At 34.5% G+C, this 12,087-nt stretch overlaps 1 protein-coding gene across 1 annotated transcript; it reads left to right on the top strand.

Annotated features, from left to right (window-relative positions):
* The first annotated feature begins 2,182 nt into the window (after positions 1-2,182).
* On the top strand, positions 2,183-10,840 carry LOC123693623 (transmembrane protein 62-like). The gene is made up of 5 exons (XM_045638807.1): positions 2,183-2,654; positions 2,728-2,977; positions 8,162-9,057; positions 9,142-9,713; positions 9,962-10,840. The coding sequence occupies exons 1-5, from the start codon at positions 2,451-2,453 to the stop codon at positions 9,993-9,995; spliced, it is 1,956 nt and encodes a 651-aa protein (XP_045494763.1). The 5' UTR covers positions 2,183-2,450; the 3' UTR covers positions 9,996-10,840.
* Positions 10,841-12,087: the final 1,247 nt, after the last annotated feature.

Raw genomic sequence — 12,087 nt, 5'->3', positions numbered from 1 at the left:
CCCATTGGTTACAGAACCCTAAAAAAAGTACCAACCTATTTTGGTAAATTAGGTAGAGTTGCTTTACTGTATACAGTATTAAAAAAAATATAACTGAACACAATTTGTCTACAATATGTATAACTCCTATACAGCAGGAAATATTTTCACGCATATAGGTACGTCCATGGTACGTCTTATTAAATGTCATAATTATGGTACCTAGGTATATTACTTACCACTTACTTACACTTAGGTACCTACATGGGAGCGTTATACGTATGTAATAGCGGCATAATCGAAGTTTTTGATTGCTTCATGCGTAATAACATACCTAGGTCACAACTCACAGAGGAATGTACCTACAATATATTATACATATATTATGTATCATATAATACGCATAATATAATAATGTTAGGTTTTGCATGCATCATGTAGGTATGTTGTATTCTATTTTCAGTACTTTTTCAACATTATATCAAAAATTTCGTGCATTTTTGAATGGTATTGGAAGTTCATTTTATTTTAAGAAAAGAATATTATACCTATATTATCCTTTTAAAATATAATATCTATTATCTACCTATATGGGTACCTAAATATAAATTCTTTCAATTATGAAATGTGAGAGGCTATAGGTACCTAAGTACGACGGGAATTTGATTTATACATTAGTACTAAATACTTACCTACTAAATACTAATAATAATTATTTGTGATATACTGACTACCTCGTCCAAATGTGGTAATGGCATGCAGTCTGCCCACACGACTGCTTAAATGTAATAACTCATGATAATATAATGAAGACAGTAGTTATGTCTTTTGTATTATTTTTTACTTCCTCGTCCAACTTTCGTACCTAGGTGAACCAACTATCTAAATATAATTAGCTAGTAACTCTCCTGAGCTTTTCGTTTTGATCTTGGTCTAAAAATAATAATTATTGTTTAATTTCATTGAGATACTATCTATTACTACGTAGTAATAATAGCTCAATGTTTAATTTTGTTTTACTTTATCAAACTTTCAGTAGATTACAATAATTTCCTGAGTTTATCTTATAAAAGCGAGTCTTTTCGTTTAGTAATTAATTAAATTACATAAATAAATAATAAAACAGATGACTGTATATTAAATGTGTCTATTTCCCTGATAAATCTTTTTATCTGATTCCAGCATTCAAACAGACCCAACGGGAATCAAACTCCAGACTCCTGGTTTCAAGGAAGGGGTCAATAACTCTATTTAGGATTCAGGATTCTTCTAGTAAACAGAAAGCTATAGGTTTTATTCGAGACTTCGGAGTGACACGATTTTGTATTATTCCGAATCAAATCTACTCCCGGCCCACAGGCTGGAGCGAGCGGCTTTTATGACAATGTAGGTACTTATATAAACTGAATGAAAAAAGAGACTCGAATAATTAATTTAAAACATTTTATCGGTAATCGGTATTAATGTTAAATTAAGGAAAGTAAATTAATTTTCAAAAGTGGCTCTCACTGGTGGTATTTCTTCTAAATAAAAATATTTTTTTTATTGAAACTACAATTCATATTGATTTAAGGAGGAAATCGATAAAAGGATCGATCGAATCGAAATGTAATTTTCTGAGGTAATTTTTGGTTAATGTTGAATGTTCCAACTACAGCAACGCTTCGCACAATCGAGCACTTTTAAAAGTAATACGCGTGATTCGTGTATTGATGCGTGCACAGATGCGTGCAATCGATTTATCGTTAGTAATTACTAATTATTATTGTTGGAAAAATTTTTAAAGCTTTCGTTTCATTGTAGTTTTTTCGAAATAATCAAAGTTAATTCAAATTGTGTTAAAAAATAAATATAAGTATGGATGAAGGTACAAACATTGAAAAAAATGTTATGCTCTGTAATTGGAAAACAGCTATTATTTACAAAACTCAGAAACATCGTACAGTTTTTTTTTCTTCGTTATTGAAGTAAGTTCTGTACGACATTATCTTATTGCCAAATTATCTGTTTGTAATTTTTTATCTGCAGCAGACTAGACAGGTGTCAGAATTAAGAGTCATTGTCCGAATATGACATCTGTCAATATGTTAAACGTCAGTTGCCACTTGCCAATATAATATTATTGTCACAAATCTGAAATCACAATAATATTTTAAATTCGATATTTCTCAGCATAGATAGATAATTATATTTGCAGTTACTCTTGTTTCATCGTAGATTTATTGTGGCTAATATACCGGTAGTGAGTGGTGAAGTGATGACTGTACAATAAACTAAAACTATTACTTTTACGTGTTACTGATCTATAAAAATAAATGTCAAAAGTATACAAAGAAAGGTGAAAGACCATTTCAATTGATAGTCTGAATGTTTGAGCCTTAAAATTAACGATGAGAATAATAACAAGTGGCCGAAAAAAATATAAGATAGCATAAAAAACAGAACAACTTGTAAACTGTAGTATAATCAAAATGATTTTTTCAAAAGCAATGATTTCGTTACTATGTGTTCTTCTGTTGTTATCAATATTTATGGCAAATTTATTGAACAGTATAGCCACAGATCATAATTTTAACACTGAGAACAAGTATGAGGGTGAAAATTTCACAAACTACTTAGGTAAAAAGTATGGCCATATCACAGATACACCAAATAATCTTGTGTGGTTCCTTCAGGTAAGTCAGTGGTCAATGTAATTGACATTGCAGAGATTATGCTTTTCTTACTAATATTGTACAATGATTGTAGATCTCAGACATACATATAAGTATATTCCGGGATCCTGGTAGAATATCACAGTTCCAGCAATTTTGCGACAATACAGTCAAACAAATAAAACCCCTGCTTGTTTTGGCTACGGGTGATCTTACGGATGCTAAAGCCAAAGACAATTTAGGTAGCTCCCAAGTGAAAACTGAATGGGTTTATTATCATAATATAATAAAGGAGTCCGGTGTAACAGAACAAACGACTTGGTTAGATATAAGAGGAAATCATGGTGAGTTATTAGTCATTATTATCAATTGTAATTGTGTAAATCATGCTTACTTAGACTATTTTACATGGCAAAAAACATCACTATAATGTTAATTATTAGGCCTATATAAAACTGTTCTAGAGCATTGTGTAACAAAAAAAAAAAATTGGGATAAATATACTTGTCGGAGACGGTCAATAGCGCGGATGTAAAACGACTCGAAGCACGAATTCCGGGAGGTGGCAGCACAGTGAAGTTGGCGGTTTACTTCATGCTTGTACCGGGTCGAGCCGGTGGAGGCTCGCCCTCGGGACGGCACTTCACATTCGAACGTAGAAGTGTTCGGACCTTCCACTACTACGAACTGTTAACCTTTTCTTTGCTAGTGTTTAATTTAAATGTGTAACGTAACGGTTATTAAAAGTGATTGTATTAAAATGACTGTATTGTAAAACTGACATGATTAAAAAGAGCAACTATGGAGTTTCTTGCCGGTTCTTCTCTGTAGATACTGCTTTCCGAATCGGTGGTAAATAAAGAAATGATTAGTTTGAGGTGTTTCTTTGCTCGATTACCCAACGCAACGCCCACAGCTTGAAAATAGATCCACATTCTACACTTTGCTCCGTCATCAGAATTGGGATCAAATCGAGCAAATGAGAAAACACGTGGCGATAACCTGGATACAATTAATGCGTGCGCTGATTAAAAGACAAAGCGCCGCAACCACGTGGCACTTCGATCCAGTTTCAACGGGAAGAGGCATCCTACTGATCTACGAGCATACGTGTCACTGAGCAGCCGGTGACAAAGGGAGAGCTCGTTATGTGCGGGCAGGGTAGCAACTTCGACTCGCGCTGCGCGGAATCCACTGCCGTTCGCAACACCGCGTCAGACCCCGTATCATCGAGAGCAGCGCCGTGTCATCACGTCTTGCACCATGCCATCGCGTTGAGCGTCCGGCGTCGAGCATCGTGATTCGTGCGTCGAGCGTCGAGCGTCATGCGTCGCGCCATGTGGTGCATGAGCGCCGCAGCACCAATCTGGGCTCCGCAATACCACGCCGGGCGTCGCGCTACCATCACTACCATGAACACGTCGAGCCTGAGATCACCGGAACCAGAGCGACGTGTCGACGTATCGTGCAACTATCCTTCAATCTCATACCAAACCGGTCAGTAGATAACATTCCACTTTGAGTGTACAGTTAGATAGAGAAAGTAGGTTTTCAAAATGTAGTAACTTATTCGAAAGAAAAAGAAATTTATTGCCAAAAACATTAGTTACAAAATTAATTTTAAAATTAATTGAGGAAAGTGGTCACAGCGGCAAAATTCTGCACAGGAACAGCGCTGATTTACAGGCTGTATCGAATGTAATGATTAGATTTTGTTAAAAGTTGTAGCCTACAAGAACAGTGCATAGTTAAATCTTATTGCATTTAACACGACTTATTTACGCAGTGTTGTTATTATTAGGTCGTGCGATATTACTTTACGGTTTTGTAGTTAGTTAAAACTTATTCCATTACATTCAGCCCATCTTAGTTACGCAGTGACAAATTATCAGTACCTATTTCACTTATTCAGGGACGGGTTTACTTTAGTAGGTAATTCACGTTATTTTAAAAATACTTCACGGCGTAAGCACTGCCTTCAAGATAAATTAAGTAACGAATTGCTTTAATGTTTGTTATTTTGTGAGCTACCACTAAAGAAAGAAAGCACATTAATTTATACACTGCATCCAGATTCTTCAATCGAACGTAAATAATAAACATTCACTTGTCCGTGTACCAGAACAAAAACAGTGTGCGAATTACTTTTAAATTAGTTTCTTAACTACCCGCGTTAGTTTCCTGACTACCCGCATTAATTTCTTGAACTACCTGCGTTAGTTTTTATTTAGGCTATACCTTTGACAAATAGCAATTATAAACTACACAAAGACAGCCTTATAGCTATTCGATTAAAAAAAAAACGAAAAGCAATGCGTTAACTAGTGCTTAGAGGTTTAATAAACTTTTCGTAGGTTTTATTTAAGGTGATATTTGAGGTAATTTCTAAAAGTTGTGAACAATTCACAGTATGCAGTTTTTTTTTAAATATGCAGTTTTAGGAAATGTTACAGATTTAGTTTGATCGAATAAAAGGAAAAATCGAGGCATTTAGTTCTGAATTTTTGCTTGGAGAATTTATTAGGTCCTTATTTAGGCAGTTCATAATACAATGTCACAGATAATTAGCGTGTTCAAATAAACAGCTGGCCTTAGATAAATGTTAAGATATTAAGACTGTTTATTATAAAAAACTAGCTGCAGTTGATATCAATTAGGTAGTTGTACAGCTGTAGTTGTTGAGCAGTACATTCTTATTACGTTGAAACTAAAATTTAGCTCAGCCCTTTTGCCGTTCGATATTAGATTCACAGATGAGTTTAAGCCTACACTTATTAATTGTTTTAAGTTGAGTTTTCAAAAGTAAACATACCGTTAAGGAATTTAGCCATATGCAAATTTGCCGATAAAATAAAAGTTTTGAAGGGTTTCTCGCGATTTTTTTTTTTTTTTTTTTGTAGGCAGATATGTTATCACATGATTACATTAAATTCAAGTTGGTAAATATTCAGTTGAGGATAAGCTTTCACCACTTTTTGAGTGTTTTCTGCGGTTCAGTTACGAATTATTCGTTTTTAAACTTTTTAAGATGTTATTTTTGTGCTGTTGTTACGTTTGTTTGTCAATGGTCATAACATCAAAATAAAACTGCTGTTAACATTTGAGCAAGCTGCACGGCTATCACTATGATAGACTTGGGAGGTATATTTCAGTAGAGTTGAGTTGTAGCATACTGATGGTTGTGTTGTCTCGTACGTTGTGAAGTAAATGGTGTTGCGTGAAATAATATCGTGATGGTAATGTAGTTCATCGAAGGATGGTGATGGTGTTCTATCTGGCACGAGGTCCAGGATAGTAGTTATTTTGGTATCCCGAGATGAATCACCGTAGTAATGTAGTGTGAGAAATGGCGTACGGGGACGCACGATTGTCAGTATGGCTGTATAGGAGATAACTTGAGTTTTAATATTCTGTTGGATGAGTAACATTCAGTCACACATTCAGTCACACATTCAGTCACACATTCAGTCACACATTCATTCACACATTCAGTCACACATTCAGTCACACATTCAGTCACACATTCAGTCACACATTGGTTCAGATAAGATTTCACTTTTTTTTTTTTAACTGTTGAGCTATTGAATCCTATGAACACCAATAATCACTTTGAAAAGACAGATGTTGTTTATACAATGTTCGGCTAACTTTACTTTGTTAATATATTGAGGATGCCTGAGGGCCAAGTACCACTTGAAGTTGATTAATGTTTGAAACTTGAGTTGAGTTGAGTGATAGCGGTGAATCTTAGTTCGATTGGTCAGGGTGTGCCAGTAGTCATTTCGTAGCCGTAGTCCGTTGAAGTCGGTGTCTGCTATAAGGGGTTATGGCTGCTTATAGTAAACCGTGGATGCGCGGTATTACCGTAGTCCGTTGAAGCCGGCGTCTGCTATTAGGAGTACAGATAGCTGCTTATAGTAAACCGTGGATGCGCGGTGCGCGGGTGACGCTGGCGGAGGTTGGGTCTTGTAGAGACCATTGGAATATGGGAGTCCGTGGGACTCGGCATTCGGAGGAATGCGTGTGGAACAAACATGAGGTTTGTTGTGGGGCTTAGTGAAAAGCCAGAGTTTGCATTCGGAGGAATGCTTGTGTTGTTGTTGGGCTTAGTGAAAAGCCAGAGTTGGCATTCGGTGGAATGCGTGTGTGTTGTTGGGCTTAGTGAAAAGCCAGAGTTGGCATTCGGTGGAATAGGCCTCGGATAAGATTCATGCTCTAGTTTTTTTTGTGATACTTTAATAATGATCTACCGATGACAATAGCAGTGAAAGTGGTATTTGGTTGCTTAAGCGTTATTTTCTTTTAGTAGTTCATAAAAATTGAAATGATCAGAATTCAATGTTTCATTATTTTAATTAAAGTGGTTAATTTCAAAGGGTTGAAGTTGGAAATTATTTTAGGATATTCAAATTAAGAAAAAACCTGTTTTCATATGAACTTAAATTTTGTTTTATGAGATTCTTTGCTATAGGACGTTTCTTGTACAAATTTCATGATTCTGTGTTCACAAGAAATATCCTGAAGGTATTGATTCCTTGTGTCCCCTGCGAATGTCGAAAACGGCTATCTTTTGATCGACTGTTATTTTTACTTCTTTTCAAAGCTTAACGGGACGATGGTATGCGATATGAACTTCAAAGGTTTTGATAAATAGACTGATAGACGTGCGGACAACTTAGTGATCTTAAGGGTTTAGTTTTTTTTGGTTTTGTGGTTTAAAAGCCTAAAAATATCAGAGTTTAATTGTAAAAAAAATTGTCAGGATTGGCCGAAGAGCATGTACTGTGCGAGATGTTTTCTATGTTACAGCACACGCAAACACGAGGACGTGTTCAGCGCAGGATGGCCGTGTCGGAGACGGTCAATAGCGCGGATGTAAAACGACTCGAAGCACGAATTCCGGGAGGTGGCAGCACAGTGAAGTTGGCGGTTTACTTCATGCTTGTACCGGGTCGAGCCGGTGGAGGCTCGCCCTCGGGACGGCACTTCACATTCGAACGTAGAAGTGTTCGGACCTTCCACTACTACGAACTGTTAACCTTTTCTTTGCTAGTGTTTAATTTAAATGTGTAACGTAACGGTTATTAAAAGTGATTGTATTAAAATGACTGTATTGTAAAACTGACATGATTAAAAAGAGCAACTATGGAGTTTCTTGCCGGTTCTTCTCTGTAGATACTGCTTTCCGAATCGGTGGTAAATAAAGAAATGATTAGTTTGAGGTGTTTCTTTGCTCGATTACCCAACGCAACGCCCACAGCTTGAAAATAGATCCACATTCTACACTTTGCTCCGTCATACTTATACCTTTTATGTAAAATTTAAATATACTGAAAACTTTACAGATTAACAACAAACTTCTTTAAATTGTACATGGGTTTACTTACTGGTTAATAAGAAAACAAAAAAAGCTGAAAGCTAAATATTGAATTATATTTTGACCCTGACAAAAAGATTTCTAATGCTTTAAAATATAATATATATATGCCAAAATCTCTGTTTTTATTTCATGCTTAAATTTGTTTCAGATAATTTTAATATTCGAACAATAAATTCTCAAGAGAATTATTTTAGAAATTACTCCGTTCAAGGAACAAAAAATGCTAAATCTTATGTTCATTTTATGAATGACAATGGTGTAAGTGTAGCCTTTCTGGGCATTGATGCTTGTCCTGATCCTGGATTGAGAAGACCCTTTAATTTTATTGGTATATTAGATAGTCAAGAGCAACAACACATTCAGAAATTGAAAACAGAAGCTGAAAGTAAGGCTGACCATGTAGTTTGGTTTGGGCACTATCCTACTTCATGTATTTTGTCTTTAGAGTGGGAGTCTCAAAGATTAAATGTGAGACAGTTGATTGGTAGTGCCAGTGGTTCCCAGGTCTATGTCTGTGGGCATTTACACTCAATGGGAGGTCTTGTTCCAAGAATGTACACAAAACATAAAAAAGGATACTTGGAGCTTGAACTGGGAGACTGGAAAGATAATAGAATGTATCGATTGGCAGCTATTGATCATGGCATGTTTTCTTTTGTTGATCAGAAGCATAATGTGTGGCCTGTTGTACTTGTGACGAATCCTAAACATGCTAGGTACACTATGCCTGGAAGAGAACCATTGCATTTGGTACCTGACTCCACTCATATAAGAATTTTAGCATTCAGTGATGTAAAAATGGAATATGTTAAAATATCCTTTGATAAAATAAGTTGGCTGGAGTGTAAATCTGTTAAAGGACCTCTGTATGTTTGTGATTGGCTTCCACATTTATTTATGACTGGTCTTCATAATTTATATGTAAAGGCTGTAGATGAAATAGGAAAGGAAACAAATGTTGTTCATCCGTTTACTCTAGATGGGACTGTATTGAAATTTGAAGTGACTCCTAGAATTTTATTAATGCTGGATGCAGGTTCTGTGGTAAGTTTTTAGACTTTAACAATTGAAAATTTGATATAGGGCTTATGTTATAAATATTTACTCATTAGTATTATTTTTTTTTAGTTTCAGGTAGTATTTGGGACTCTATTAATAATTAATGTGATCCCATTAGTAATATTGCGATTGCAAAAATCGCCACCAAAATACCGCAGAAGGTGTGGTCGACAAATTTTACGAAGAGTTTGGTTATTAAGCAAAATTGACAGAGTATTCTATCCAATAGTTTTGTATGCAATTTATTTACCCTTTGGACCGTGGGCGATTGGAGAGCTTATTGATGGTTATATAGGTGCTATATTTGCTTGGGGAATTGTCATTAAAGGAGCGTTTTTACCAGAGCCATTTACATATATGTATGGCAGTGTGCAGTTGATGTTTGTGCAAATACCGCTAATATTTGTATTGGCACATTGCCTAGAAACTCGATTGATGAATCAAAACCTTCAAGGTTTGAGAAGAATTATCAAGAATTTGCCCTTTATTTTCCTGCTCACGATACAATCTTTGCTTGCATATTTCTTTTGGTTAGAATATGGCACAATATCTTTTCTCCTCAGTCCACTGAGGACATGGAGTGTCGGACTAAGCACATTACTTTGGTATAAAACTTTATCTTTACCACCAGATTACTGCAGGTAAATAAATAATAACAAATTATTTAAGTATATACATTTCTACTATTCAAATGGCGCATAATTTTAAGTTTTTTAATATATCATAGTACCTAAATGTGCTAAGTTTTGGTTTAATGGCATTTTATTGTATTTTAAAAACTAACTAATATGTATATACAGTTTTTACGGGCTCTAACAGTGCTATTACTTTGTTAATTGTCTATATTATTTTATAAATAAATATTATAATGGTGTGTTTTTTATTGCAGGCGACTACAGAAGCTAAATGAGTTACCTTCGTAAATATACAATTGTATATTTATTTGTATGGAGTTGTAAAACTATGCATTTTTATTGCATATACAAGGCTGTACATTATAGTCACTTGTTATGTTGTATTTGTTAATTTGCACCAAAGAGTCAATATAATGTGTATTTAAAATACAATAACCATTCCAAACTGCTAATATTATGTAATGTAAATAATGTATTGAAATTTATTGTGATAATGTTATGTGCGTATGTAGGTATGTAGATAAAAACCTAAAGACAAAATCAATTAGATACTAACACTCTATGTCAAAATAAATATTATATTTACATGTTTTAGAAATATTATCTTGTACATTCATATGAATGTAAGAACGTAGAAATATATTCATTATACGTATTTTCTATACAATCACGTAACACGTTTATATTGATGTACTTACGAACTTACAAAAATAAAGATAGATATTTTGATAGAGTCAGACATAAATATAACTCTAACAACCTTAATAAAGTAGTATTTCCTAATATAAGTATTTCATTTGACTGAGCCATTGAGAAGGCTCTTAGCTAAATAAAATTATACTTTTGTAATGTATTATGTGTATAATAATATATAATGAAATATGTGTGTCGTAAAGATTAAATATTGTCGACTGATTTTCAGATTCTTTGTGCATTTTATAGATGGATATATAGTAGGTATACTTATGTAATGTATTACCAGTTATATATTATTTCAACAGTATTTTGATTTTAAACAATGTTAATATTAATAAATGTAAATTGATAGATAAAATATTTTCATGTTGTCAATTTTGTTGTATATAAATGTGATTTTTGTTTAACCAGTGCTAATAAATGTATATTGTGAATAATTGTTGTTTTTCTTTAGGTCCTTAAATTAACGACTCGACTATGATACACGTTCAATCAATGTGTTATAGGTAGGTAGTATTTATTAGCGGAATACAGTGAATGTGTAACAGGAACCTAAGTCGTGCATTATGATTAACAAAAAAAAATATTTCGTCCTAGTGGATTTTACTGTAAGTCTTTAGACACAGCGCGCACGAGCAACTTTGTCTCCGAGTTGCGTCGCTACGTGCGCGCACTTTCATACTAGCCCATGGGTGGGAGAGACAAAATAGTTGCGGAGACAAAGTTGCTCGTGCGCGCTGGCTCTTAGGAAAATTGGAAAAAAAAAGATAACTATTTTATTATAAAAATATATATTATGATCAGTTTTATCTTACTTCTATATAATAATAGTAATAAGCTTTCTTTATTCCACCTGACAATTAATATCTTACTCCTATAATCCTATATACACAGGAAAAAATAATTATGTCACTAACTATACATATACCTACTAACTAACTACCTATTTATTACCTCTACAACATAGAGAGCTGAAAATTGTATCTATTATTACCGGTATGTAATGTATAAAATAAATACCTAATATTGAAATATTTTTCTTGATTAAATTGTACTTTTTACAATATCATACTGTGAAAATGGAAATGATTAGGTATAATATGTAATTTCACACATAGATTAGGGTTCAACACCGTCAATAGTTCAATACCATAAATACTTGTCAAGGTGTAAGGCTGGTTGCAGAGCTTGACTGACCATCAGTGCGTACGTCAGTCGCGCTTGTCATATGTATGGAAATTCATAAAACCGTTCATAGCTAGACCGACCATACGCACGCGTATTGTCATGCGCATTAGTGTCATATGACTATGATTGATATGACATATGATATGAATTGTTGATGCGTATCGTCAGGACAGACGGTACGCACTGATGGTCGGTCAAGCTCTGCAACCAGCCTCAGATTTCTAGAGATCTTTTGCCAGCTCACTTTTTTCAAATCTATCCATCGTTCATCATACGGTTTACTACACTTAGTTTACTTGACGTACTCATCAAAGGACGACGCTTAATCTCCCTTTTGTCGGTATACGATAATATCGTAAAATGGATACGGTATATTTATTATACCTTACCGTATCGCAAGGCGTCCTACGTATCTCTGTATAACCTGCCTATCTGTTCTAGTGTCTTAGCAATTATTAACGTAAGATCATGTTCACGTTGTCACAGAAGCGCTAGA

This window comes from Colias croceus, chromosome 8 (assembly GCF_905220415.1).
Source record: "Colias croceus chromosome 8, ilColCroc2.1".
Taxonomy (NCBI): Eukaryota; Metazoa; Arthropoda; class Insecta; order Lepidoptera; family Pieridae; genus Colias; species Colias croceus.
This window is presented reverse-complemented; position numbering and strand designations above follow the sequence as displayed.

Bases quoted from the DNA above. Each gene is read 5' to 3' on its own strand.
- LOC123693623 (XM_045638807.1), top strand. From the start codon at position 2,451: ATGATTTTTTCAAAAGCAATGATTTCGTTACTATGTGTTCTTCTGTTG. The intron at 2,978-8,161 runs GTGAGTTATTAG...AATTTGTTTCAG, and splicing joins AGATATAAGAGGAAATCATG to ATAATTTTAATATTCGAACA. The intron at 9,714-9,961 runs GTAAATAAATAA...TTTTTATTGCAG, and splicing joins TTACCACCAGATTACTGCAG to GCGACTACAGAAGCTAAATG.